The following is a 25,336-nucleotide window of genomic DNA, read 5'->3' on the forward strand; positions in this document are numbered from 1 at the left end:
TGGAAACATCAGGAAATCACTCACTGGGGTTCCTCTGTGCAGCACTTCTGAATAAATGGCCTTTTCAGCTGATGGAGCGGGCAGGGAAAATGTACATAGCGGATTTAATTATATGATGTAAACGCAGAGGAAGGAAATGTGGAGTTGGCGAGGAGAGATGATTTAAAAATGGTGCTTTTGTGCAACTTTGCTGCTAAACTCTGCTCATGGAGGCTGTGTTTGATTTATAAAAGGGCGCATTGTGTCTGACGTTAATAATAATATTCTCATGTTTGTTAGCTTCTGGAAGGATGCTTGTGATTTAAATCGTTCCCCTGCCTTTTTTGCGCCATTGTTCATTCTTTAAATACAGTATTTTTAATTCAGACTTGCTGCATTGTCCTGTACTGCTGAAAGACGAGCGGTCCAAAGGAAGGCCTGCAGGCTAAATTTGGCAAACCACAGGAATTTACTGGCCAACCCAGCAGTTTAGTGGAGGGTAGGCCAGCAGAGTGTTTGGGTCCAGTTTAGGTTTTACATTGGGGTGATGCTTTACAGGCATTTTAACAAGCCGACTGAGGGTGAAAAGGACCCACACTGCTGTTAACTAGTGTTGTATTTTTCTGCTAATTAAGACATCCACTGTCTTGAAGAATGCTGTGAATGTTGACGGCAGCAAAACAACACAAACTGAAGATGGTTTTAAGTAAGCTCGAGCTTTATTGGAGAAGGCGGATGCCAGCAAGTGACGCAGTTTAAGGACTTCGTAAACCAGAAACACAAACAAAAAATGAACAGATTCATGTTATGTATTAAAATAACCAGCTGAAATTCATTCTACGTTAGCATAGAAAGCTAGTATTTGCAGCACATATTTGGCGCTTATGACTCATTATCTTGTAAAGTAAACACATCACCAAGCAATAGCAAACTGTGCACTTACTGGATCTTCTGTCTTGTGAGTAACTTCAGTTGATTTCTTCATTAGGCGCCATCTTAGCTCAAAGAATACTCTTTATTTTGCGGAGAACCTCAGTTGGCTGCATTATTAGCCTAAATTTGGTATAAATTAGCATATGTGGCATATATGACTCATTATCTTGTAAAGTATACACACAGCCCAGCATTAGCAAACTATGCGCTTATTAGACATTGTGTCTTGTGAGTAGCTTTAGTTGATTTCTTCATTAGGCACCGTTTTAACGCTTAAAATACAATAAATTTTTGCGGAGAATCTTGATTGACTGCCTTATTAGCCTAAATTCGATATATATAAGCGTAGAAAGCTAGTATTTGTGGCACATATGTGACATTTATGACTCATTATCTTGTAAAGTATACACACAACCAAGCATGAACAAACTGCACTTACTGGACCTTGCGTGTGTGAGTAGCTTTAGTTGATTACTTCTTTAGGCGCCATCTTAACTCATAAAATATATAACATTTTTGTAGAGAATCTTGGTTGTCTGCCTTATTAGCCTAAATTTGGTATACATTAGCATAGAAAGCTAGTTTTTGCAGCACATGTGACATTTAGGACTCATTATCTAGCAAAGTAAACACATAACCAAGCATTAGAAAACTGTGCACTTATTGGACCTTGTGTCTTGTGAATAACTTTCGGTGATTCCTTCGTTTGACACTAACTTAACTTATAAAATACACAAAATTTATGCAGAGAGAATCTTGGTTGCATGCCTTATTAGCCTAAATTTGGTATACGTTAGCATAGAAAGCTAGTATTTGCAGCACATGTGTGGCATTTATTATCTTGTAAGGTAAACACACAACCCTGCGTTAGCAAACTCTTCACTTATTGGACCTTGTGTCTTGTCCGTAGCTTTAGTTGATTCCTTCATTAGGCACCATCTTAGCTCATAAAATGCATAAATTTCTTGCCTTGTCTGTCGTTTCACAGAGGGATGAAGAAACCCCCCACAGGGAGAAACACATAAAATCAAAAGAAGAACTCATTCACACATTTATGGCACAATGGCACAAAAGAGCATTTTCAGTTTCTGTAATCTCCGATAAGCAAACTTTTCCCTTTCATGTTAGCCAGCCAGCGTGACCTTTCAGCCCTTTCTGCTCTCATTTTCAGACTTCTGTCACCGCAGTGTATTTTTATCTCCTTACATATTTTGAGGTGTTTTTAAGTGAGCACTGGTTTTTCCAGTGTATTTCTGGAAGGGAAAGAATGTCAGCACAGGGATGTTTTGTTGGTTCGACCTGGAAATGTTTCTCCTATAGTACTTCCTGTTTTCACAGACCTTTTGTTAGATGTGACTGTGCTGCGTGAATGTGTGTGTGTGTCAGTTTCCCTCAGTGGGCAGCCGTTGAAGAGGCGGCAGGACATTCTTTGACTTTTGCATCACATCCTGTTCTTCCCAGAGTTTCCTGTCCAGCTTGGATCTAATGCGTTGGCGAAATTTCGTATTCATATGTGCTTTAATGGGAAGTGAACAAAGACTAAACAGTGTATTTACAGCCGCTGATGGAATAGGAAGCTGCTGTTTACACGCAGGTGTACATTTGTGTGCGTGTTTGTGTTGCATGTGCAGGCCATAATCACAGTAATGTGACACTAACATTTGTAAAAGTTTGATGGGACTTTGAGAGGTGACCTGACACAACAGTAGACATAAGTCTGTTTCAGTAAAGACAATGAGTCTTTTTTGCCATATCTTACAGAAATTTATGCATTTTTCTGTTATTACTCTGCCAGGCAATGCAGCGGACTTTGTGAGGATCAGCGTACATTTGTTTGTCTATTTTGTCTGTCTGTCTGTCTGTTAGCAACATCACTCAAAAACTGACTAACGGATTTGGATGAAATTTTCAGGGCAGGTCAGAAATGACACAAGGACCAAGTGATTAGATTTTGGCAGTGATGCAGCTTATAGTCTGGATCCACAGATTTGCTAAAGATTTCTGTATCATTGTGAAATGACAGCATGGCGTCACTAACTGTGACAACAAGTGAACACGACATCAGCTGCCTGCTGACGATCACATGATTGTGATCCTACTACACATCCACCTCTGTGGACCTGGAAATGATACAAGGAACAGTTGACTAAATTGTGGGGGGTGTTTCCAAGTCCCATCAATTCCCGTCGCCTGCTACATATTTAGGTAATGTGATTCAGTATCCATACATACCGTACACATGCATAACACGCCTGTGCTCAGCACAAGGTTATTTTGTTTATGGGTATATCTATATTAAATGGACATATTCTATGTTGGCTATGATTTGTGCCACAAATTTTTTCAAGATTTCCTTTGTCGGGAATGATACGACTGAGCGGAGTACTGTGCTCTCTGAGTGCTTTTCTTGTTTCTATCTTTAATCTTGATATATTTCACTAATTTACAGTAAATGAAACATAAGAGAACATAAGAGAAATACACAAAAAATGTCGTGCAGTTCTGTGCAGATTCAATATAAATATGTAGAGTTTTGATAACCAAATATGGAGGACAACACCAGTAAAAATATGAGCAAACAGAAGAATTTTTGACAGGTTTTGCACAATTAGTCAGCTAAATTTGTAATATTAGTCCTATATTTTGATTGTTTTCCTCAACTTCTGTTGTTTTCAATAACTCAAATTCATTCCTGAAATTAAAATCTGCTCTTCTGTGTTTATTGAACACAATTAATGACATATCTCTGTTTCTCTTCTGGATCCATGCAAGATGTTGCAAGTAGATGCACAATAAAAAGAGTGAAAGAAATAACTCAAATATAAAGCCATGGTTCAGGAATTTTTCAGTAACAGCATTATACCATCTCTACAGACAATCTGGAGGTAAATAGAATAGAATAATGTCAGTCACATTCGTCTTTAACTTGTACGTATTGTCTATTTTTTTGGCAACGGAATTAGACTACTAATATAACAATAAAGAGTCTGTAGCCATAACTGTACTGCATGTAACTGTCCAAATCTCAGTTCAAAATCACTGCAAACTTCTTCAAACCAATTCAGTTTTATTCCTCCATATCCATCTGTTTTATGTTTGGCATTCTGTCATCAGTTTGTCACTCAAGACCTGAGCTCTGCCTTTTCAACAAACAGGAAGTCTCACTTTGGAGGCCGCTTTCTCAAGTTCAGCAGCAACTCCAAATAAAGAAACCCTTGAGTGAAGAAAACCTGTCAGATTAGAGGACGAGAAAACAGAAGGATGTTGACTTATGTGGCAGCAAGATGCATAAGGAAATTAAAATGATCATTACAAGAGAGGCTAACATCAGGTTCGATGTTTATGACAAAATTCTTTGATCGTTGCTCGGCCTGTCATCTGCGATCCACAGTAACTAAACATTTGTTTTTGTTGAAGGCCGGGCTGGGAGGAGGAAGACGAGATGAAAGAATAGAAACGGGGAAAGTGGGTGAAGAGAAAAAAATTGATATAAGTTTTTGTAGGTATTAAGGTGACATGAAACATCGGCATGTTTTGACGCTCGGATGTGAACATGATCCCATTCATCTTTGTGAGAACAGACATGAAGGAATCACTGTTATTGTTCTTGTTATCCAGCTGGAAAATAGTCAGCTTCTGTTCTGTATTTATTTGAATCATCGGTTTCTGTGAGATATGTGACACAGGAAACATTTCTTTTGCAGCTTCAGTTCCAAAGTCAGGATTTTAGACTCGGCTTGGCCTTGAATTGCTAACTGCAATCTTGTTTACTTAGTTGGATAGTTACTGATTTTAATTAAAAATTAGCAACACCAGCTCCTGTGCAGCTGCTTCTGTTGAAAGATTAGATATTAGAGAACCTTGGTTTCTTTGTTTTAATGAAGAAAGTGATGTAATGGTAGAAAAAGTCTTTGTTTATCAAGATAAGGACACATTTTTGTACTGATTCTAAGTCTTGGTCACAGTGAAGTGTGCTGCAGCAACTAATGAAGGTTTCAGCCATGTAAGGGGAAAAAATCCCTTCATAACAGACTTTTAACTTCCTAAATCTGCGTTTTACACATAGTTTGTCTGTAATTACATAAATGGCTTTCTCAGCTCTGCTCTCTGACAGAACTGCTCAAGAATTTGTGTTGTTGACTAGGCTGAAAAACAGTCAGCTAGGGGCACTTTTCAGCTTAAATCAGTTAAATTAATCACAACATATGATGCATAGAAGTTTATTTTTATTTTATTTAAATTTATAGAAAAGCTTAGTTGGGTGCACTGTAGAGGAATTTATAGAAATGAAATAAACTAGGCTCTTACTTATGTTGTGTTGTTGCTTTATTATTTGACCGACACTGCTTACGCTGGTTACACTTCCTGTTCTCACGTTTGGTTTAATTTGTGCTCATCAGTTTTATCCAGCTGACACCAAGCTGCCATCTGCTGGTTCTATTATGGTTAGTCTCCTTTATTTTCATTATGTATTGCTATATTAGTTATTTGAGTCAATAAAAAATGTAATAACACCAAACAAAACCCATGTTAATACCTTTTCGGGGCCTTAGTTTGCCTGAATAAGCACAGATAATGAGTTTATAATCACATAAAGAGTGATAGAAATGGCATGTTTTTGTCATTCTTGCTCAGAAAATAACTCAAATAAATGATTAATTATAAAAATGTTGCCTTTTTAGCAGTCCCTCCTTTCTTCTTTCTGGGTTTTTTTTGTCCATTTTTGTGCATGTGTATAAAATGTGTAGCATCAAACAGCTCCATCGCTTCGACAGAGTGACATTTAAGCGGGTATTTTATTTACCGGTAGTATTAGCACCAGTGTTGGCGATTCCCTGTCTTAGTTACAAACTTAATCCATCTCATCAATTCCAGTGAAGTCTAGATGTTTCATTTTCATTTAGTCCATCAGCAGAGTCTTAAGTCAAGACATTCCTTACCTCCTTAAAATGCTCTACTAGCTCTTCTGTAATCTGCCCTGGAGGCCGACTGCTTCAGCAGCGCAGCTCCATTTCACAGTTTGTTTGTTGGTGTTCACTTGAAACATTTGTTTTCATTTTTCCTGGATCACAGTTTGGCCTCTCGACAGTCCAGGTCCTCTGTCTGTATGCCGAGTCGCTCTTTTGGTTTCAGTTTTATCTTTGGGTTTTCTTAAGAGTAGATGTTTGTTTCAGACTGTCAGAAAGAGATCGCCGGGCCCTGACATATAACACACATGCAGGTACACACATGCACACACACACACAGTCATCTGATTGTTTGGAATTTTACCACAGACAGATGGATGGCGAAAGAAAAAAGTGTGCAGACAAACACACACACACGCACACACACGCACATCCCGTTGTTTGGATTTTTGTACCATATGGTCCCTGGAGACCAGGGCAAGACTGAGGTCTGCGGTGCCAAGAACCATGAAACACAATAGTCTGCCCCCCATCACTTCGTCCCAAACTGAACAATAGACATTCCTGGGATTCCTCAAGACCTCTTCCTCACACACACACACACACACACACACACACACACACACACACACACACACACACACATACACAGCACATATACTGCTCTGGCTCTGATTAGGACCCCGACTGTAAACGATTTCAGTCGTGATGTTGTTTCGAATGAAACACTGGTGGCTTCTTCTGAAACGGGGGTCCGTGGAAGCCTGAGGGATGAAGGAGTGAGTTTATGAAACTGGCTGAATGCACAAAAAGTCCTGCCCTGATTTTGAAAAGTTTCCATCATGCTGATAGTTGCGACAGAAAGTAGAAATAGACGCTTGGGTTACGGCAGTATGACTCAACTCAGAGTATGCAAGAGTGGTATGTGGGCTGGCTTGATCAAAGTCACTGTCAAACATTTACAAAATAAGAGTCCTGATGCAAAAAAATAGCCTGGGGCACCTATTAAGCCCTCCCAGTTAATTGAGTTCAGTCTAATTCCTTAATATGTACGATGCAGACATATTATGAACTGAAATATTATCACTAAAAGTACATTTTATTGCAATGCTACGACAAGATTGGGCACAGATGCATGGATCAAGTTAAACCCACTTTTCATTTCAGGTTCTATTCTTTATTGTATATCTAATTACTGCAAAGTGAGTGACACAAGTCAGCTTTCAGGCTTGGGGATTTTCTTTTTATTTCTTCTTTTTAACTGCAGTACTTCACCAAGCCTTGGAACAAAGTAATGCAGAAGTAAGCATACCTTCAGAGGTAAAATCTGAATTATTTATACTGATTTAGGAAGCAATTTTCTGTTTTTGGTTCATGCATCAGCTTGGAAAGCTTCTTACAATTCCCAACCCTATCTTTTATTTATTTAGTGTGTTATTTTTATTGTTTATTGCATAAATGTTGGACTGACACAGCTTTAAATGAATGAATTATGGTGAAATAGAGTAAAATATGTGTATAGTGTTTGCAATTTTGGGAACAAATGATTATAAAGAGACATTTTCAAGGGCGTCAGTTTGTTTTTAAAAGTGGGGGGGATGGAGACCACAGCACTTTGAGAAAATGTCAGAGAACGGCGGCAAAATGCCACAAGCTGGGCTCGAACTCACAACCACCGCACCAAAGGCGGAGGCTCAACCTGTTGAGCTACCGGCACATGCGGGTTGAGGGGTCTGTGGGCCGCTATAGTACTAATTCTCCCGGGCCGAAATTTTGCCCCTGCACGCCTCTGGTCGGAGCTTCCACTTGGCACGGGCGCAAATTTAGCATCTGCACGTTTTTCTTTTAACCTCACGAAGGTGTGCTGCATGTCTGTGCAACTCTCGGCCGAGTGTGGATGGTGCGTTCAGGAGCGTCGGAATTTTCTATACTACTGAAAATAACTGGGTTTACAATGGCTTACATGTGAAGAATTTGAATGTGTTGGAGACAAAATGACCCCTGACAAAAAATAGGGGGGACACATCCCCACCGTCCCCCCCCTAAACTGACGCCTATGGACATTTTACAGATCAAGATTTCAACAACACGGTGTTTAAGAGATTGATTTGTGTTGAAAATAGTGATAAGTTTCAGACGTATCGCTGTGTTGTATCAGCGGGAGAGCGTCTCAGCTCTATGCGTGTGGTCCACTACAGTTTATCTGTCTCCTCTGGCCTGGATTTTATTAACTGGCCCATTAAACTGTGACTCGGTGATACATGACACTGCTATGACTCCACACGCACAAACACAAATACACACATGAATGTACACATACACAGACGGACGGTGTCGTCTCAGATGCTTTAACACACACACACACACACACACACACACACACACACACACACACACACACACACACACACACACACACACACACATGAATCAGGATGTTAGCTAAATCAGATAGTAACACTCAATTCCTCCTGTTTTTATTCGTTTCATGTTTCGTCCATCAGCAGCTGGGAAGTGGTGTTAAAAGACAGAGGGAAGCTGAAAACACATATGGGGAGAGAAATCACAGCTGTGCACGTGATTAAAACACAAAAGCAAACCTATGAAGCTATGCTAACGGAGCGAACATGAAATTCTCAGGCTGCGGCTGAGGTGGCTGAGGTTTCTGTTGGCTGTCGGAGTTTGTTGGTGTCCATCAGCATGCAGTGACAGATGAAATACAGCACACTGCTCTACGTTTTATTTTGAAAATCCATTCGAACAAGGGGCCATTATATTGGCTAATAAATCTTCTCCTAAGAAAGATGCGTGCATGAATTAGCCATTATTGGCCGAAATGTGTTGGAAAATACAAAAATCTAATTTTGCGTATCTATAATTCCCACTTTGCATTGAGTATTGTCCCTATTAAAGATAAACCAGTTGAAAGGTGTTGCAGCAGAAGATGACTTGGTTAAAATAACATACGTGTGGCCTCACAGTATAAAAATATGCACTAATGTCCAAAAGTTTGGAGTCACCCAGTCAAATTCATGTTTGAAGTTGCTCTATATTAGTTGAAGTTGCTCTAAAGGAGTTAAAGTTGCTCTATATTAATCAGAATTGCTCTAAAATTAGTCTTAGCTCATATTAGTTGACCTATGCTACTGTTCAAAAGTTCGGGGTCACCCAGATAATTTCATGTTTTCCATGAAAACTTGCACTTTTATTCATGTGCTTGCATAATTGCACAAGGGTTTACTAATCATCAATGAGCCTTTCAACACCATTAGCTAACACAATGTAGCATTAGAACACAGGAGTGATGGTTGCTGGAAATGTTCCTCTGTACCCCTATGGAGATATTCCAAACATTTCCAGCGAGAATAGTCATTTACCACATTAACAATGCTAGACTGGATTTCTGATTCATTTAATGTCATCTTCATTGAAAAAACTGCTATTCTTTCAAAAATAAGGACAGTTTTAAGTGACTCCAAACTTTTGAATGGTAGTGTAGATCATATGCGTACATTATGTATTTTATTTGTTTTTTTGCTACTTCCTGTAAATCGTGGTGACTCCAGAGATTTGGCACTTTGTCTGATGCTTGCAAAACCAATGCAGAAAACTACTTATATTTTGTGTTCACAGTGCAGCAATTCATGGCATGAAGAAAGAGATGGAAATTAGGAAACTGCATGGGCAATGGGAAAAAGATATTGGTGAGCAACAAATCAAAAAGTATAGAAATAAAAGAGAAAAATCATTGACTGTTGTATTTACACCTAATTGAGTAGAGAGTTGTAAGCTGATCCTGAGAAAGGAAAATTTGAACCCAGAAAATGTTACGTAAAGCTTAATTTAATTACGAAAACGCTCAAAATAGAAGGAGGTTGTTGGGCCCGATAAGAAATCACATGCGGATGATGATATCATATTCTCTGAAAAGCATTCTAATTTGATTCTGGGAATAGTTTGCGGATGCACAGAGTATTTGTCACCCTTAGGAAACCAGGAAAACCCGATTTATGTGAGAGTTGTGCTGTAACATGATGTACCACAGTAAAAAATCTGAATTTAAACAGGAACTCTTCATGAGACATTGTCATTGTGTTTAGTGTCTTTCACTGTCTGTGCGGAAAAAAAACAATTTTTTTTTTCACTTTACAAGCGACAAGTGTTTGAACAGCAGGATGTCTGGTCAGTAGTTGATGCAGAAGAACTTTAGAAACTTGCCACAGTTAATTAGTTCTTAAAAGACACTTAATGTGGTTGTTTTCTCGTGTTTGCTTCCTTATTCCAGTCATTGTTATATGCATGGACTGGAACACAAAAGCTGACAGTTTAGGTGGGTCCTTACTGACGCTTTCTGCTGTTTTTACCACCATGCTTGAACTGATAATTCAGCTCCTTCCATTGATTCAGCCACAGAACTCTGTTGAAAGGCATTTCTTAATTTATGTTTTGCTTCTGTTTAAGTAAAAGAGATTTCTTGTTAATGTTTATTCATCAGTGTTGATTGGCCGTTAGTCGTCACATGGACAGTTTTTCAAGGAATTGTCATAAATAAATGCGATTTCATGGTATTTTTCTAATTGTATAATTTAATTTAGTACAGAGTTTGTAAAATATCAGAGTGTTTATTGTTTCTACAACATAGTATTCCATTTATATCTTTTTACTGCTCCGGTTTTCCGTGATGGATTTCTTTTTTTGTTACAGTTACAAAATGAATCCATCTTAAAAACACAGACTCTTCTAAAGATTGTGTACATTTAAGAATACTGGCTTTTTTGTAAAACATAAGAGTTATGTTTTCTGTTGAGAGTTTAAAGACTTATTTGTTATATTATGGACCAAATGAATATTAATTTTGTACCTGCATTTTTCTAGTCATCAGATAGAGCTGTGAGCAGGACATTGAGAGGGGCATCAAAGCCAAAATAGCACATTTTAAAGCTAGTTTAACTTGTTGGGAATCAATAAAAAGAGTAAATACCTGTGCAGATGAAGGGGAAAATGGTTAATTTTTCCCTTTATCTGCAATTATTTACTCTACAATAAATATATTGAACAATAAACATTTCTTGTGTTGCAAATACGTAGACCAGACGTGGCCATCGAACATACAGGGGAGGGTCTACTTCCTAGAGCACCTCTTCATATGAGATGGAAATAAAGTAACGTTGGTTTAGTACGTCCATCAAAGGCCTGCAGGTGTGAAGCAGGAAGGCCTCCACAATGAGGATGTGAGTCTCCTCCTCCTCCTTGTGGTCGGACTTCAGGACCATCTCTGTGTCCAGGGTGTTATTAACGCCATGAGACTTCTCAAACTTCACCGGGTTCTCCAGCCATGCGTAGATCCTACTCATCATGGCGTCCATGTCCAGAGCAGTGATAACGTCGTACTGCTTAAAGCCATCTTCACCAACTTCAATCTGATCTTGGGGCTTGAAGAAGTCATCCTGATGGACCACACAGCAGTTGGGCAGGTTCTTGATCAGTCAGTTGGTGAGGCTGCTTTTCTCTCCATCGGTTACACTCCTGATGCCGATGCCATTCCAGTACATCGTATAAAGCTCCTGGAATCATTAGTTTAAGATATTTAAGTTTAAATTAAATTTGTTGACTGAAAGGAGCTCATTTTAGCTAGCCCGCACATTTTTTTTTAAAAATTGCATCAAATTTTCGTTGGATGTGGTAAATAGCAATACTTGGCTGATTACATACACACACACACACACACACACACACACACACACACACACACACACACACACACACACACACACACACACACACACACACAACACAATGTAGGCTTTCAACAAACAGCGCATTGTGCTAAACTGGACTTCACCCTTCCTGCCATCAACCTCTGCTATGGGCCTAGTTTCACTGCACTGATTACCTGGTATGTTAAAACTGTGTGTGTTTAACCCTTGCAGTAGATGCATGTCAGCGCGCGCGTGTGTGTCACCCAGAAATCCATAGTCAGGTTGGATGTGGGCCTACAAGGCAAACAAACAGGGGTCTGATTGCATGCAGATGCCCATAAAGCAAACAAATAGATCCTAATCAGGCCAACACAAAGGGATGGAGGGGAGGGGGTGAGGTTGTTTAGGCTTTCTAGCATAGTTAACCCCTCACCCTTAAAGAGTAGACAGGGAATGTAAAGAATCTGCTCACATGCATGTACACAACACACACACTGCGGTGGAGTCTACAGGAGATACAAGTCTCCAGGAAATCCTTTGAAGCCCGCTGAGGGCCGCATGTTATTAAGTGTCTGCCGCTGTGTGGTGGGTTAAACTTTAACACTGTTAATGTCGGACACTCACACCTCTACGTCTCTGCTCTGCACACTTGAAGTCTGGTCAAAATATTGAGGGAATTGTGATGTTGATAAAGAATTCTTACTCAAAACATCAAAGTGTCACATGCAGATTTTATCAGCTGATGGTAATAAATATTAAATTCATGAGTTGGACACACTGCAACATTATGTAGTATCCAAAGATGGTAATTTGCTTAAACATCCTTTTCTACATTTAATTGGTCACTCTAAATTGTCCGTAGGTGTGAATGTGAGTGTCACTGTTTGTCTCTATATGTAGTCCTGTGATAGACTGCTACCTGTCCAGGTGTCTTCTGCCTTCATCCTAAGTCAGCTGGGATAGACTCCAGCCCCCTGCGGCCCAACTGAGGAGTAAGCGGTGTATAGGTAATGGATCTTTTTCTACAGGGGTTGCACAGTGGTTAGCACCGTCGCCTTGCAGTTAGAAGATCCCTGGTTTGTATCCCGGCCTGGGATCTTTCTGCATGGAGTTTGCATGTTCTCTCTGTGCATGAGTGTGGTTGTTTGTCTCTATACATAGCCCTGTGACAGACTGGTGACCTGTCCAGAGTGTCTTCTGCCTTTACCCCAAGTCAGCTCTGATAGACTCCAGTCCCAGAGGATTAATAGATAATGGATGGATAGATGGATCTTTTTCTACATTTCTCGCGTCACACAGTGTTAACATTTGAAGCTGGTCAGTGTTTTCATTTGAAGACAGTGAAGTCGTCTCTCTACAAGTTTGACATGAGACTGCACAAACTGAAATACAGTAAAATAATCCTAAAGACATCCATCCATCTGTTATCTGTACACTGCTTAGTCCTCATTAGGGTCGTAGGGGGCTGGAGCCTTTCTCAGCCATGAACATGTTTTGGACTGTGGGAGGAAGCCGGAGAACCCATAAAAAACTCACCGTGCACAGGGAGAACATGAAAACTCCATGCAGAAAGATCCCAGGAAGGTGGGGACATGGACTGGGGACCTCCTAGCTGCAAGGCGATGGTGCTAAGCACTGAACCACTTGATAAACAATAATTTGATTCCATCATTTTCCAAACTACAACACATTTTCTTGGCACGAAGCTGTCAAATCCCACAGAGCATCACAGTTTGCTGCAGTCTGGTCAACTGAGCCAGAACTGGACCGTGAAGCGACAGAAGATGGTGGTTTCTCCTGATGAATCATGTTTTTATTTACATCATGTGGCCGGCCACATGCACGGTTTACAAGGGCAGCAGACAGATTGCACTGTGGGAAAGACAAGTGATGCTCTAGGCAGCGTTCTGCTGGGAAACCTTGAGTCCTGCAGTCATGTGGGCTTTAATTTGACACCTAAACATGGCTGCAGACCACAGACACTCGTTCACGGTATTCCCTGATGGCTGTGGCCAGCCGCTCTCAGCAGGATAACACTTCCTGCCTCGTTCCAAACGTTCAAAAATACAGGAGTTCATGTATTGACGTCTCCCAATTTCTGTCTCCATCTTGCAATTGCCAGGACTTAATACGTAGATCTGCTGCTAACGTCGGGGTTTTTACACACGTGGACAAAATTGTTGGTACCCCTCAGTTAAAGAAGGAAAAACCCACAATTCTCTCTGAAATCACTTGAAACTCACAAAAGTAACAATAAATAAAAATTTATTGAAAATTAAATAATCAAAAACAGCCATTACTTTTGAATTGTTGATTAACATAATTATTTAAAAAAACAAACTAATGAAACAGGGCTGGACAAAAATGATGGTACCTCTATAAAAGATTGAAAACTATTTGACCAGAGTGACATGATTAACTCAGGTGTGTCATTTAATTGACATCACAGGTGTTTCCAAACTCATAATCAGTCAGTCTGCCTATTTAAAGGGAGACAAGTAGTCACCCTGCTGTTTGGTGAAAAGGTGTGTACCACACTGAACATGGACAACAGAAAGCGAAGGAGAGAATTGTCCCAGGACATCCGAAAAAAAATGATAGACAAACATCTTAAAGGTAAAGGCTATAAGACCATCTCTAAACAGCTTGAAGTTCCTGTGACAACAGTGGCTCATATTATTCAGAAGTTCAAGACCCACGGGACAGTAGCCAACCTCCCTGGACGTGGCCGCAAGAGGAAAATTGATGACAAATTGAAGAGACGGATCGTTGGAATTGTATCCAAAGAGCCCAGAGCAACCTCCAAAGAAATTAAAGGTGAACTCCAAGGCCAAGGTACATCAGTGTCAGATCGCACCATTCGTCGTTGTTTGAGCCAAAGTGGACTTCATGGGAGACGACCAAGGAGGACACCACTGCTGAAAAAAACTCATAAAAAAGCGAGACTGGAATTTGCAAAAATGCATGTTGACAAGCCACAAAGCTTCTGGGAGAATGTCCTTTGGACAGATGAGACCAAACTGGAGCTTTTGGTAAGGCACATCAACTCTATGTTCATAGACTCAAAAACCAAGCATACGAAGAAAAGAACACTGTCCCTACGGTGAAACATGGAGGAGGCTCAGTAATGTTTTGGGGCTGCTTTGCTGCATCTGGCACAGGGTGTCTTGAAAGTGTGCAAGGTACGATGAAATCTGAAGACTATCAAGGCATTCTGGAGAGAAATGTGCTGCCTAGTGTCAGAAAGCTTGGTCTCAGTCGCAGGTCATGGGTCTTCCAACAGGACAACGATCCAAAACACACAGCCAAAAACACCCAAGAATGGCTGAGAGAAAAGCGTTGGACTATTCTAAAGTGGCCTTCTATGAGCCCAGATCTGAATCCCATTGAACATATGTGGAAGGAGCTGAAACATGCCATTTGGAGAAGACACCCATCAAACCTGAGACAACTGGAGCTGTTTGCTCATGAGGAGTGGGCCAAAATATCTGTTGACAGCTGCAGAACGCTCATTGACAAATACAGAAATCGTTTAATTGCAGTGATTGCCTCAAAAGGTTGTGCAACAAAATATTAAGTTATGGGTACCATCATTTTTGTCCAGCCCTATTTCATTAGTTTGTTTTTTTAAATAATTATGTTAATCAACAATTCAAAAGTGATGGCTGATTTTGATTATTTAATTTTCAATAAATTTTTATTTATTGTTACTTTTGTGAGTTTCAAGTGATTTCAGTGAGAATTGTGGGTTTTTCCTTCTTTAACTGAGGGGTACCAACAATTTTGTCCACGTGTGTATGTGATTGGTGTGTACATTATGTACAAAAAAACACTGAACTTGAAGACCTGCACAGTTAGCTGGTGTCCTAGTAATTTCCTGTGAGTGTATACAATTTTTTCCTCCCATTGTCCTGTGTCTGATTTCTAAATTCTCAGAATGATAATGTTTACGGGAATGCCAGCGAACGACTCCAATCCATCAAGTCCTTATTTCCTATCAGTAGCCGTAGATTTTTGATAATATTCCTCGTGAGAGAAGTGACAAGAAATACATCTCAGCGATAAGGAGAGATAAAATTCAAGTATTTTCTGCCCTCCTCTCCTGTTCATCCATCACCTTCACTCATTGTGTTTGTCTGTAATTATTCTGCAGTCTCCTCTGTTCTCCTGCAGACCTCCCATCCCTTTCTTGCATTCCCCTTCTTTCACCACATTTTGTTTTTCTCGTCTCGGCCAGAGTGAAAAAGCCCCCTTGTCTCTCCAACAGTCTCTGCTTTCTTTACTCTTTCGATCTCTTTTTCATGCTCTGCAAACAGGCGTGCACGTCAACACACACACACACGCACACACACATGCAAGGAGGAAGTACCTCTGCATTTTTTCCCCTCGTCAAACAATAACAGTGTGGAACTCTGGGTATTATTTTAGCAGCCGTCCACTACTTTATCTGCTCTCCACAACACTTCCTCTCCCACTGACTCACACATCCTGCCGGAGAGGGGGTGAGCGAGGCAGCGAAAGAATGAGATGGAGGGGAGAGAGAGAGAGGGGAGGGAGAGACATGCAGAGTGCAGGAGGGAGAAATAGCCATGTTTTGTCTTCCAGCGAGAGGAGCAAGGGAGGAGAAAGAGAGGAAAAGGAGGGAGAGGGGATGTGAGGATCATCACTTGGTTTTTCCGTCTTGGTCAGAACCTGCCACCTACTTCACTTCTTCAGATGGACGTCCGATCTCAGACTCTGACTCGCACCTTCCCGACACCACCCGGTTCTCTTTGCAGACCTCAACTGGCTTGAGGGCGAGAGAAAAGAGTCAATTCTATGAGACGGTGATTCTTCTTGTGAAACTTGTGAAAGGGGAATTAGAGAAGTGAGAGATCTTTGAACTTGAGCTCCAGCGGTCAGGGATGCTGGGATCAGTTTGACGGTGGATGCTTGAACTTGTGGAGTCCGGTAAGTTTGAAAGCAATTTTTAATTTCATGTGTCTGACTTTATTCTTTTACATATGATGGAAAACATGAAGTTTGCATCTTCTGGCTCATTGTGGAGTCAACACTTGGGAGCGGTTGTTCCACTTTGTTCGCCCACATCCTGCTACACAAACTCATTCAAACTTGTAGTCGTTTTTGTTTGGAATCTCCGCATAATCACCGCCCTGTTCTGAGTCCTTCTTCCCGTCTCGGAATCATATACTGCAACAAGTTTCTGTCCTTATCTGTGAGACTGCATTGAGTTCAAGTCTGTTTGTCTGGCCGCCCGTCTGGCATTTGCTCTGTACTGTATCGAGACTGTGTGTGTGACTCAGATTATGCGCGGTGACCTTTGCGGTATCAGTCAGCTGTTGCCGTTTCTGACCATTAAAGTGGGACATTCCAGCAGATCTTTCATAGAGGCTTATTCAGAGCTGCAAGACAGGGAATTCACAATATCTCGGCCTTTGACTGCTGCAGAGTCTTGCCAGCTCTTCTTCTTTCTCTCTGTCACTACAACCTTTATTTAAATTTAACTACATCAATTTCTGCTGTTTATTAATAGCAGTTCGCCGTGTCCCATACTTTGATTAAATTTCCTGGTTGGTTACAGTCACAGCAGCGTTACCACAACAGCGGTTGATTATCTCATTTTCTCAGTTTCCATGTCAAGGCCATGCAGTTATCCACCGTGCGCCTGTGAATTTTTTTTAGAGAAACATGATTCACATGATTCCCCTTTGCTTGTTGTTGCCGGCTGAGACAGGTAGCCAACTAGGTTACAGTGTCAGAAACAGGAAAGTTCTTTGGATCGTGTTAATATAAAATTGTGCCATTTCGGTTCTCTGTGACCAAAAGAACAGTACCAGCAAGTTCTCTAGTGTGTTTCCTGTGTCCTATAAATGAAAGGGCCACACACTTTATGGAGCCTCCTTGGATGTTGTTGAATGTAGACCTGACAAAGGCCTTAGAAACCTCTTTAACACTTTGCTCTCCAAGACAGATGTTGTTTTCACGGACTTTGTTGGAGCTGAGCAGCAGATTTTCCCTGAGAAAGCTGAAATGAGTGTGTTTCCTTTATGTGTTGGAAGCTTGTGTGCACTTGAGGTTAAACTCAAGCTATTCAAAAGAGGAAGAGTCTCAGTTACATCTTGGCTGCTCCGGTTCTTTACACGCCTTCCTTAATGCTGAGATCCCATCCACAAAACCACACAAACCATCTGTCTCAATTTCCTACAAATTCAATTAGGCCAAGACATCTCACCAAGCATGTTTCTGTTCATTTTTTTGTGAAAATGCATCTAGATTAATACCATACTGAGGTGTTTAATTTTGCTATAAGTCACATCATCAACTTAAAATTCAACTTTTAATGTGTTAACCTCATTTCAATGACCACACATTTCAACATTTAGTGACAGCCACTGACACTGTTTGGTTCATGTTTTTACACATCTAAGAATTTCTTACTCTTTAAAAGTTTCACCATTAGTTTTGATGTCTTTTGAGTTTCAGATCATGCTTATTGTGGTGGATAAATGCATCCGTCCAATCTTTTCTATGCATTCTTCTGGGAAAACGTGTTGTTCAACTGCAAAACATGACCACAGTATTATGGTGAAATAGACAAGATTTTGCCTTCTTTCATTCTTACACATCAGATTTCCTCTGCTTCCCCATTATCACCATTTTGTTCCCACTTACAAGGTGCAGTGCTTCAAACTGTAAATCCCCAAGTTTGTGGGATACATGACCCCTCCTCAGGCACTGTTGTCAGCATTTTGGAAAAAAAAGTGACTGGTTATGTGGTTTTTGAAGAACGTTTCCCTTCTCCCCTGCATCGCCACAAAATAGTGCAGCTGCTCACTCTATCAGATTCTTAGGTTGCAAGTTGGAACATTTGTTATCATTTTTTTGAGTTGTTTCTCTCGTTATCGTACATTCCGTCTCCATCTCACTTTGGCGTCACATGGTTTGTTTTGATTTTCACAGTCATCAATCTCTGAAAGCCAAACTTGGAGAAGTAGGGGAGGTGGCAGCGAAGGGGGTCCGCTAATGTTTGTGGTATGTTCGATAATGGTATTTTGTCTGGTCGAGTTTGGATAGTTCCCACACATGTTCGTGCAGACACATACAGTCGCAGACGCACATACACTGGCCCTACATAAACTTTCTCAGGGGATAATTTAAGGACATTGTCAGTGGAGTCGAACAATCAGTGGGTTTAGATAGAAATCCCTCTTTAGGAGCCAGAACCAGGAAACTAGAGTGTTTATTTTGGAAATAGGTCTCCTGCTCCTGCTTTATCATAAACAATAATACTCAGAAATGGTCCTTTCCTTTTCCCTCGTGGTGCCAGGATCCGCATTCTTCTCCCAAAATTGTGCCTCCAAATGTTTTTTCAGAAATACCCAGAATGGGCTCGTTTTACATTTTTGTACTTGAGGACATTAATGGCTGTCAGTTTAAGTTGTTGTTGAGAATTAAACAGCAGACCTTTTTGAAATAATTTGCAATCCAGTTATGGTGTTTTAAGAGTTGCTTTAATGTCTTTTGTGGAAAGTTCAAATCTTGAGTAAATTGACAAAAATCTGTTGAGACAAGTTCAAGTCAAAATCAAGTTTAAAATCAGTTGTGACCAGTTCATATCACGCAACAATTAAGACAAATTCAGTCGAATGACGAGTCTTGTTAGGTTTCAAATCAGACATGATCAACACCAACCGCCAAGTCTATAGACAACTGAGACCAATTCCAAGTCCAATTCAACTTTGAGTCTTGATTGATCTCAATGGAAATATATTTGTGTCAAATATTAATTCAGTCCAGATGATTCTAAACCAAGCATAAGTCCTTCAAGGTTTCAAATCAATCCTGATCAGTACGAAGTCCTCACCAATTCAAATCCTGCTTGACTCCAAGTCAAATCTGGCATCAGTAGAAAAAAGTTTAGATTAAGTCTCAGGTCGTTTAGGACAAGTCTAGGTCAAGTTTGAGTCTTGATAAGCCTCAAGACAAACATATCCGAGACAAGTTTTAAGGACATGAGAGCTAAGTCCATGTCAAGACAAGGTCGTTCAAGACAAGTCCAAGTAAAGCCGCAAATTAAAAATCAAGTCTCAAGTTACTCAAGGTAAGTCTGGTAGTGTCTCAAGTCACTTTGGACAAGTCTAGGTTCAGTTCCAGCTCAAATGAAGCAACTCCAAGTAAAGTTATGTTTCAGTTTGACTAGGACGAGTTTAAGCCTAATCTTCAGTCAAACAAGACAAGTCCAAGTCAAAATCAAGTTTAAAATCAGTTGTGACAAATTCAAATCGAGAAACAATTAAGTCGAGACATGGTCAATCTAAACATGAATCTTGTTAGGTTTCAAATCAAACATGATCAACTTCATGCCAAGTCTTTAGTCAACCAAGACAAGTCTATGTCAAGTTTGAGTCTTAATAGGCCTCAAAGCAAACAGGTACAAGAGAAGTCATAAGGACATGAGAGTTAAGTCCATGTCAAGACAAGGTTATTCAGGACAAGTCCAAATGAAGTCTCAAAGTAATAATCAAGTCTCAAGATACTCGAGGTAAGTCTGGCAGTGTCTCAAGTCAGTTTGGACAAGTCTAAGTCCAGTTTCAACTCAAATGAGGCAACTCCAAATAAAATTATGTGTCAGTTTAATTAGGACAAGTCAGATAAGACAAGTCCAAGTCAGTGGAGACCTAAATTACATCTCCAACCACTAAAGTTCAAGTGCCATCCCCAGTTTTTCAGCATGAAATTACTTGACATTTGAATATATCCCTTTCAAAGCTCTGTTTATCATTATTTTCGCCAGGTCACGTCAAGTCACAGGACTAATAATTGTATTGGCCTGATCTGTCTTTTGTATTCTCTGGGGTTATTACCAGTTAAAACTCGATACCTGAATGCTTCGGCAGCCAGATTTTTTTTAGCAAATCTTCACATTTCTCACTTGCCTGATTTAAGCTCAGGTCTCCAGTCAGCAGTTAAGGCAGTTTCCATTCTTTGTTCAAGTTATTTCCATCCTGCAGCAGTAGTCCCAACAGAGTTTCAGTCTACAAGATGTGATTACCACCATAAAGGTCCATTCAGTCTCAGAGAAGGTTACATTTATATCCGGCCGGTCCTCATTTCGAGATGTTTTCAGTCTTTCTGTTCCTCACTCTGTCTTGAACTCTGTCTGCAGGGGGTCGAGTTGAATCTGGCGAACACATGAAATCGGAAGTCCGTTTGAGGGAATTAGTGAATATCTTGGGATATGCTGGAATGTCTGGCTTTAGAACAGGCCAGAGAACTTGCTATACATGCTGGATGAGTTTTTAATGGCAATGTAATGGAAGTCCAAACAACTTGTTTCCACAGAATTTGGGTTGGCAAGGAACTGCCACAGTAGGGCTACTTTTTATGTCAGCCCTGATGTTCCAAGACACTTACAACTGTGGTAACAAATAAGGATGTCATCTTAGCCATCTAGCCTGGGTAAATCATATCTGGACAAAAAAAAATAAAAATGTTGGCTCAAATCGGTGGTAAAAGGATCCTTTAGGTATCCCAGAGTAGTTAAATGCATCACCATAGCAGCTTCTTTACATTTTAGCAAAACCTCAGGGTTCACTTATGTTCATTTGATCCTCAGCCGGCGCTAAAGTGCGTTTCTCAAAGTGCTGTGAGAACACAATGAACAGTCAATTTGTTTATATCGAGTTTAATGACCCCCTCAACAACAGAGATCTGACGGTGTTTGTGTTCTCTCTCTGTGTGGGTTCTCTTCAGCTTGAACATATTTAGGATTCTCTCTAATTGCCCTCAAGTGTATCCAGACCGGGTTTGGTGCAATACTGGATTGGCTCCTAATCTTTGAAATTCAATTTATACACATTCAGTTTGGGAAGGCGCTTTCAAGAGTGCCAAAAGCATTTGTACGCTTGATTGAGATTGTTTTTGACTATTTGAAAAGCAGTTAATGGAAGATGGATACACTTTTTCTGAATAAATACTGATGTAGTGATGGTTTAATCATCACGACTGGTCAGCTGCTTCCACGTGTTTTGTTGTGTTGGCATGGAACATGGACAATACTGATTGACATGGAGGTATAATTACAAGTTTCAGAATAGAAAACACTTCCTGGAGCCTCCATTTTTGTCTAGTGGGTGCCCAAAGTTTTATTTAGTTCCTCTTGTAGAAGCCTTCTGTACACAGTCCACAGTTTAGTTCATTCACTCCATAGCAGTTAATGGAAAACATGCCTTATTTACAATTGTTGCGACATTTTAGATTCAATCAGCAATCATACATTGCAGGCCAAACGTTTGGAAGCAACTTCAAGTTTCTGTTCACAGTGCCTTTCTTGAAAAACAGTGTGAATTCTATGGATTCTGGGATGTATTTACTGCATAAAGAGACTTTACTTCCATTCATATGCACCATTTTCTTCCATTTACATTTTGTTATACATTGAAGTTAACAGACGACTGCTGAATAAATGTTAACAGAAGAAAAGAAGGGCTTAGTTTTGGGGTTGACATGATTTCCAAGAGCCACAACTTAAGTGCAAAAGTAAAAAAAAAAAAAAAACGAATCACAGTTTGCATTATTCACTTTAGCTCTTTGACTGTTTGAGAGTTTGCATACAAAAATCTCAACAAATCTCAAACAGCAGAGTAAAGAAACAAGAGTACAGATACAAATGCCTGATAATGATAGAAAAATGTATTCTGATGAGTGACTATATAATAATCATGTTTCTTTTGTTGCACCAATGAAACTAAGATCTTTTTTTGTACAAATTTGATCTTGCTTCCAAACTGTCGGCCTGTAGTGTATGAAAACAAGGGTTATGAGTAGTAAAATAACATTGCAAAGGAATTCAAGGTGTGTTTTCAGAGCTAGAAATTCTGAATTTCTGATCACAAAATTTCTGAAATTCATCGTCCTCCTGTTGTTCAACCTGTCGCCTCCACAGACGCAGCGTTCCTCTCATCAGGCCTCACTCCTGGCACCTGGCAAAGCTACCGGAGCTCCCCCTCCCTCCCCCTCCACCTCCTCCTCCTCCCCCTCCACCTCTGCCGCCCTGCCTCCCCGCCACCGACTCCCCTCCACTCCCTCCTCCACCTCCACCTCCGTCTGCCATGCAGCTCCACCCCGGACAGTACTCACTACCCTGGCACACAACTGACAACAGGTGAGATGACGCATAATGCACCCGCTTCCGCCTCATAAACCTCAGAGCTGTCGCTGCTCTTGATTTGCACTTTCACGAGGAAACTCAGGCTGTCGTAAACACGTCACAGCAGGATTTATTCAGTAAAGCAAGATGGTGGACCAGTGCTGGACTATCAAACATTTGCAGTCAGGCCTTTAGAAAGGCGTATGATTCACCAGTCTATTGATTTTTAACTCAGGTAGGTCACAGACGTTTTGTACTGCGTATATTTCTGACTTTGAATGGGAGCAACATGAGCAATGTACCCTCGGAGATCAGAAAGGTATTTCAGATTCTTATGCCACACTTGTGATGAAAAATGTCTGAAAAATCTAAACATGTTTTCATGTTATCAGAAAGCCTCAGTAGTTGTTGTAAACTGAGTATTTTTTTGGTGTTAAACTGCTAAAAAAAAAAACAAGCGATGTGCTAACATTATCTGAGCCTGGTGTACTCTTCCAGTCACTGCTGTATTATGTCCATATTTTTTTGTTTGGTTTTATTGTTTTATTCTTGATAAAACCCTTAGAATTGTATAAGATTGTGATATTTTTTTTTGGATTGAATTTTAAAATTTACACACACACACACCTAGATAAATTGTCCTGGAAAAGTTTACCTTTCTAGAAAGAATGTGAGAATGCTTTGAGCAAATGTTAAAGTGATCCCCACCTCAGGCCCGCTGGATTGCTGCCCGACACATTTGTCAACACAACATTATAAAAAGAAAACTCCTTTGTTGAAATAGTTGTTTTTGAAGGACAATATTCCTAAACTTGTGTCCTATTTTGTCCTTCAGCTTGAAGTAATGAACGTCTTCAAGTGGCTGTCAGGCATCTCGTTTTATTTATAATAATTTAAAAAGCATGGATTGGGTGTTATCATGTTCAAAAGTATGGTTTGCATTTTGTAGTAACCACGCAAGTCATGGGAAAATGAAAGTTTGTTACATGTAGTTTTTTTAAAGGATAAAATTGTTTATTTTATAGTCTCAAAGTAAACCAAAACTCAGATTGACCAGTGCAGAAGTCATCAGTGTCATCTGCCACACAGGCTTCTGTTACTTCCGTGACCCCAGACTGGTTTATTCATATGTTGTGAAGCTTCCTTATATGAGGAAAGTTACAGACAGTGAATTATGGTGTTGTCTTTTGATTTTATTAGTAAATAGATTATGTTTAGAATATAAAACTAGAAAAAAATACCCTTAGCAACTTCTTTGGATGCCAAATAATGTGAGCACATTGCTTATTTTTCAGCAGTTTAAAACCAAAAGATACTTAATTTACAAAAACTAATTAAGCTTTATGATGATTTGAAAACATATTTAGATTTTTTTCAGACATTATTAATCACAAATGTCATGTCAGAATCAGAAATGCTTTATTGATTCCTGAGGAGAAAGTGCTGATATTACAGTAGCTCCCATTCAAAGTCAGAAGTATAAACAGTACAAAATCTTGAGATAAACATAAATAGAAAAATATGTCCTAAAAATGTAAACACAAGAAGAAACAGTATTAGGATAAATGTATGAAACTAAGTGGAATATACAGTGTAATAAATGGTGTGTCATTACACCAAGTTATTGCGTTTTTATCTTCATGTCACCCTGATGTTTGTGTTATGTTTATATACCGATTGCATAGTGTGTGTATGCTGTATGTGTGGTGGGAGTTGCTTCGTGCTGTGTCGATGCTTGGTTGTGTCATCTTATTTCCATTTAGTACATTAGAGGGGTATTTTTTATTTTATATTTACTGTTGTCCCTACCTGATGGGGATGGTGGATGGATATTAGCGAGTAGCTAAGTCTGGTACGATCAGATTAATGTGTTTATGCTCGGTCCTTGACCAATACATAAAGTAGAATGCAGAAAATAAAGATTTTAAACAGTTTTCAATGATACAAGCCACTTTTTGCTGGAAAGATGATACATTATTTGGCCTAATTCTAATTTTTCTAATCGATCAATAGGCTGTTTGTTTATTATACCCAGTCTGCGCGAATGGGCACAATTTATTACTGGACCGTGGACCAGTAAACAGTAATTTTTTACTGGACCGAAACAGTTTTTACTGGACCGAATATTTTATGCACAAATGTACCAAAAGTTGATGTATAATTTAATTTTAATAATTGTTATACAAATTTATTACTTTATTAATTATGTCCCAGATACAACACGACCCCATGGGCGAAGAGAAATTACCATTTTTGTATAGAATAAACCAATACAAAATTAGCTATTGGATAAAGAAAAGCACTCATTTGAGATCAAAACATAAATCATGTACTCAACCATGCTAGAAGTACTATAAATCACAGAGCAATGTGGCTGGGTCAAGCAGAGCGACCTTGTAGAAGCGAAATGAGGTGTGGTTTATTTATTTTCTGTTTATATCATGCATTTTTATCGCGTGATATTGCTGTTCACAAGAGAGCCTCTCTGAGGAGCAGCCCTCCCCATCCGGACGGCGCGCCGCTGCGCTGCGCTTGCTGTGTGCTTAGACTTTCGGAGCAAGACAGTGGCGCTTCGTTGTGTGGCGCGGCGCGGCGCGGCGCGGCGCGGCGCGATCGCATTATGTGGAACTTCGGGGTTACAGGAAAAAATTACACCGGACATGAGACCT

The 25,336-nt window shown here is 39.9% G+C and overlaps 1 protein-coding gene across 1 annotated transcript in view; it reads left to right on the forward strand.

Moving 5' to 3' along the window:
- Positions 1-25,336, forward strand: part of shroom4 (shroom family member 4) — a 93,566-nt gene that overhangs the window by 45,465 nt on the left and 22,765 nt on the right. Inside the window, 1 exon segment of the mRNA XM_051944185.1 lies at positions 22,464-22,682. Within this exon segment, the coding sequence (XP_051800145.1) occupies positions 22,464-22,682 (219 nt within the window).

This window comes from Acanthochromis polyacanthus, chromosome 23, assembly GCF_021347895.1.
Source record: "Acanthochromis polyacanthus isolate Apoly-LR-REF ecotype Palm Island chromosome 23, KAUST_Apoly_ChrSc, whole genome shotgun sequence".
Taxonomy (NCBI): domain Eukaryota; kingdom Metazoa; phylum Chordata; class Actinopteri; family Pomacentridae; genus Acanthochromis; species Acanthochromis polyacanthus.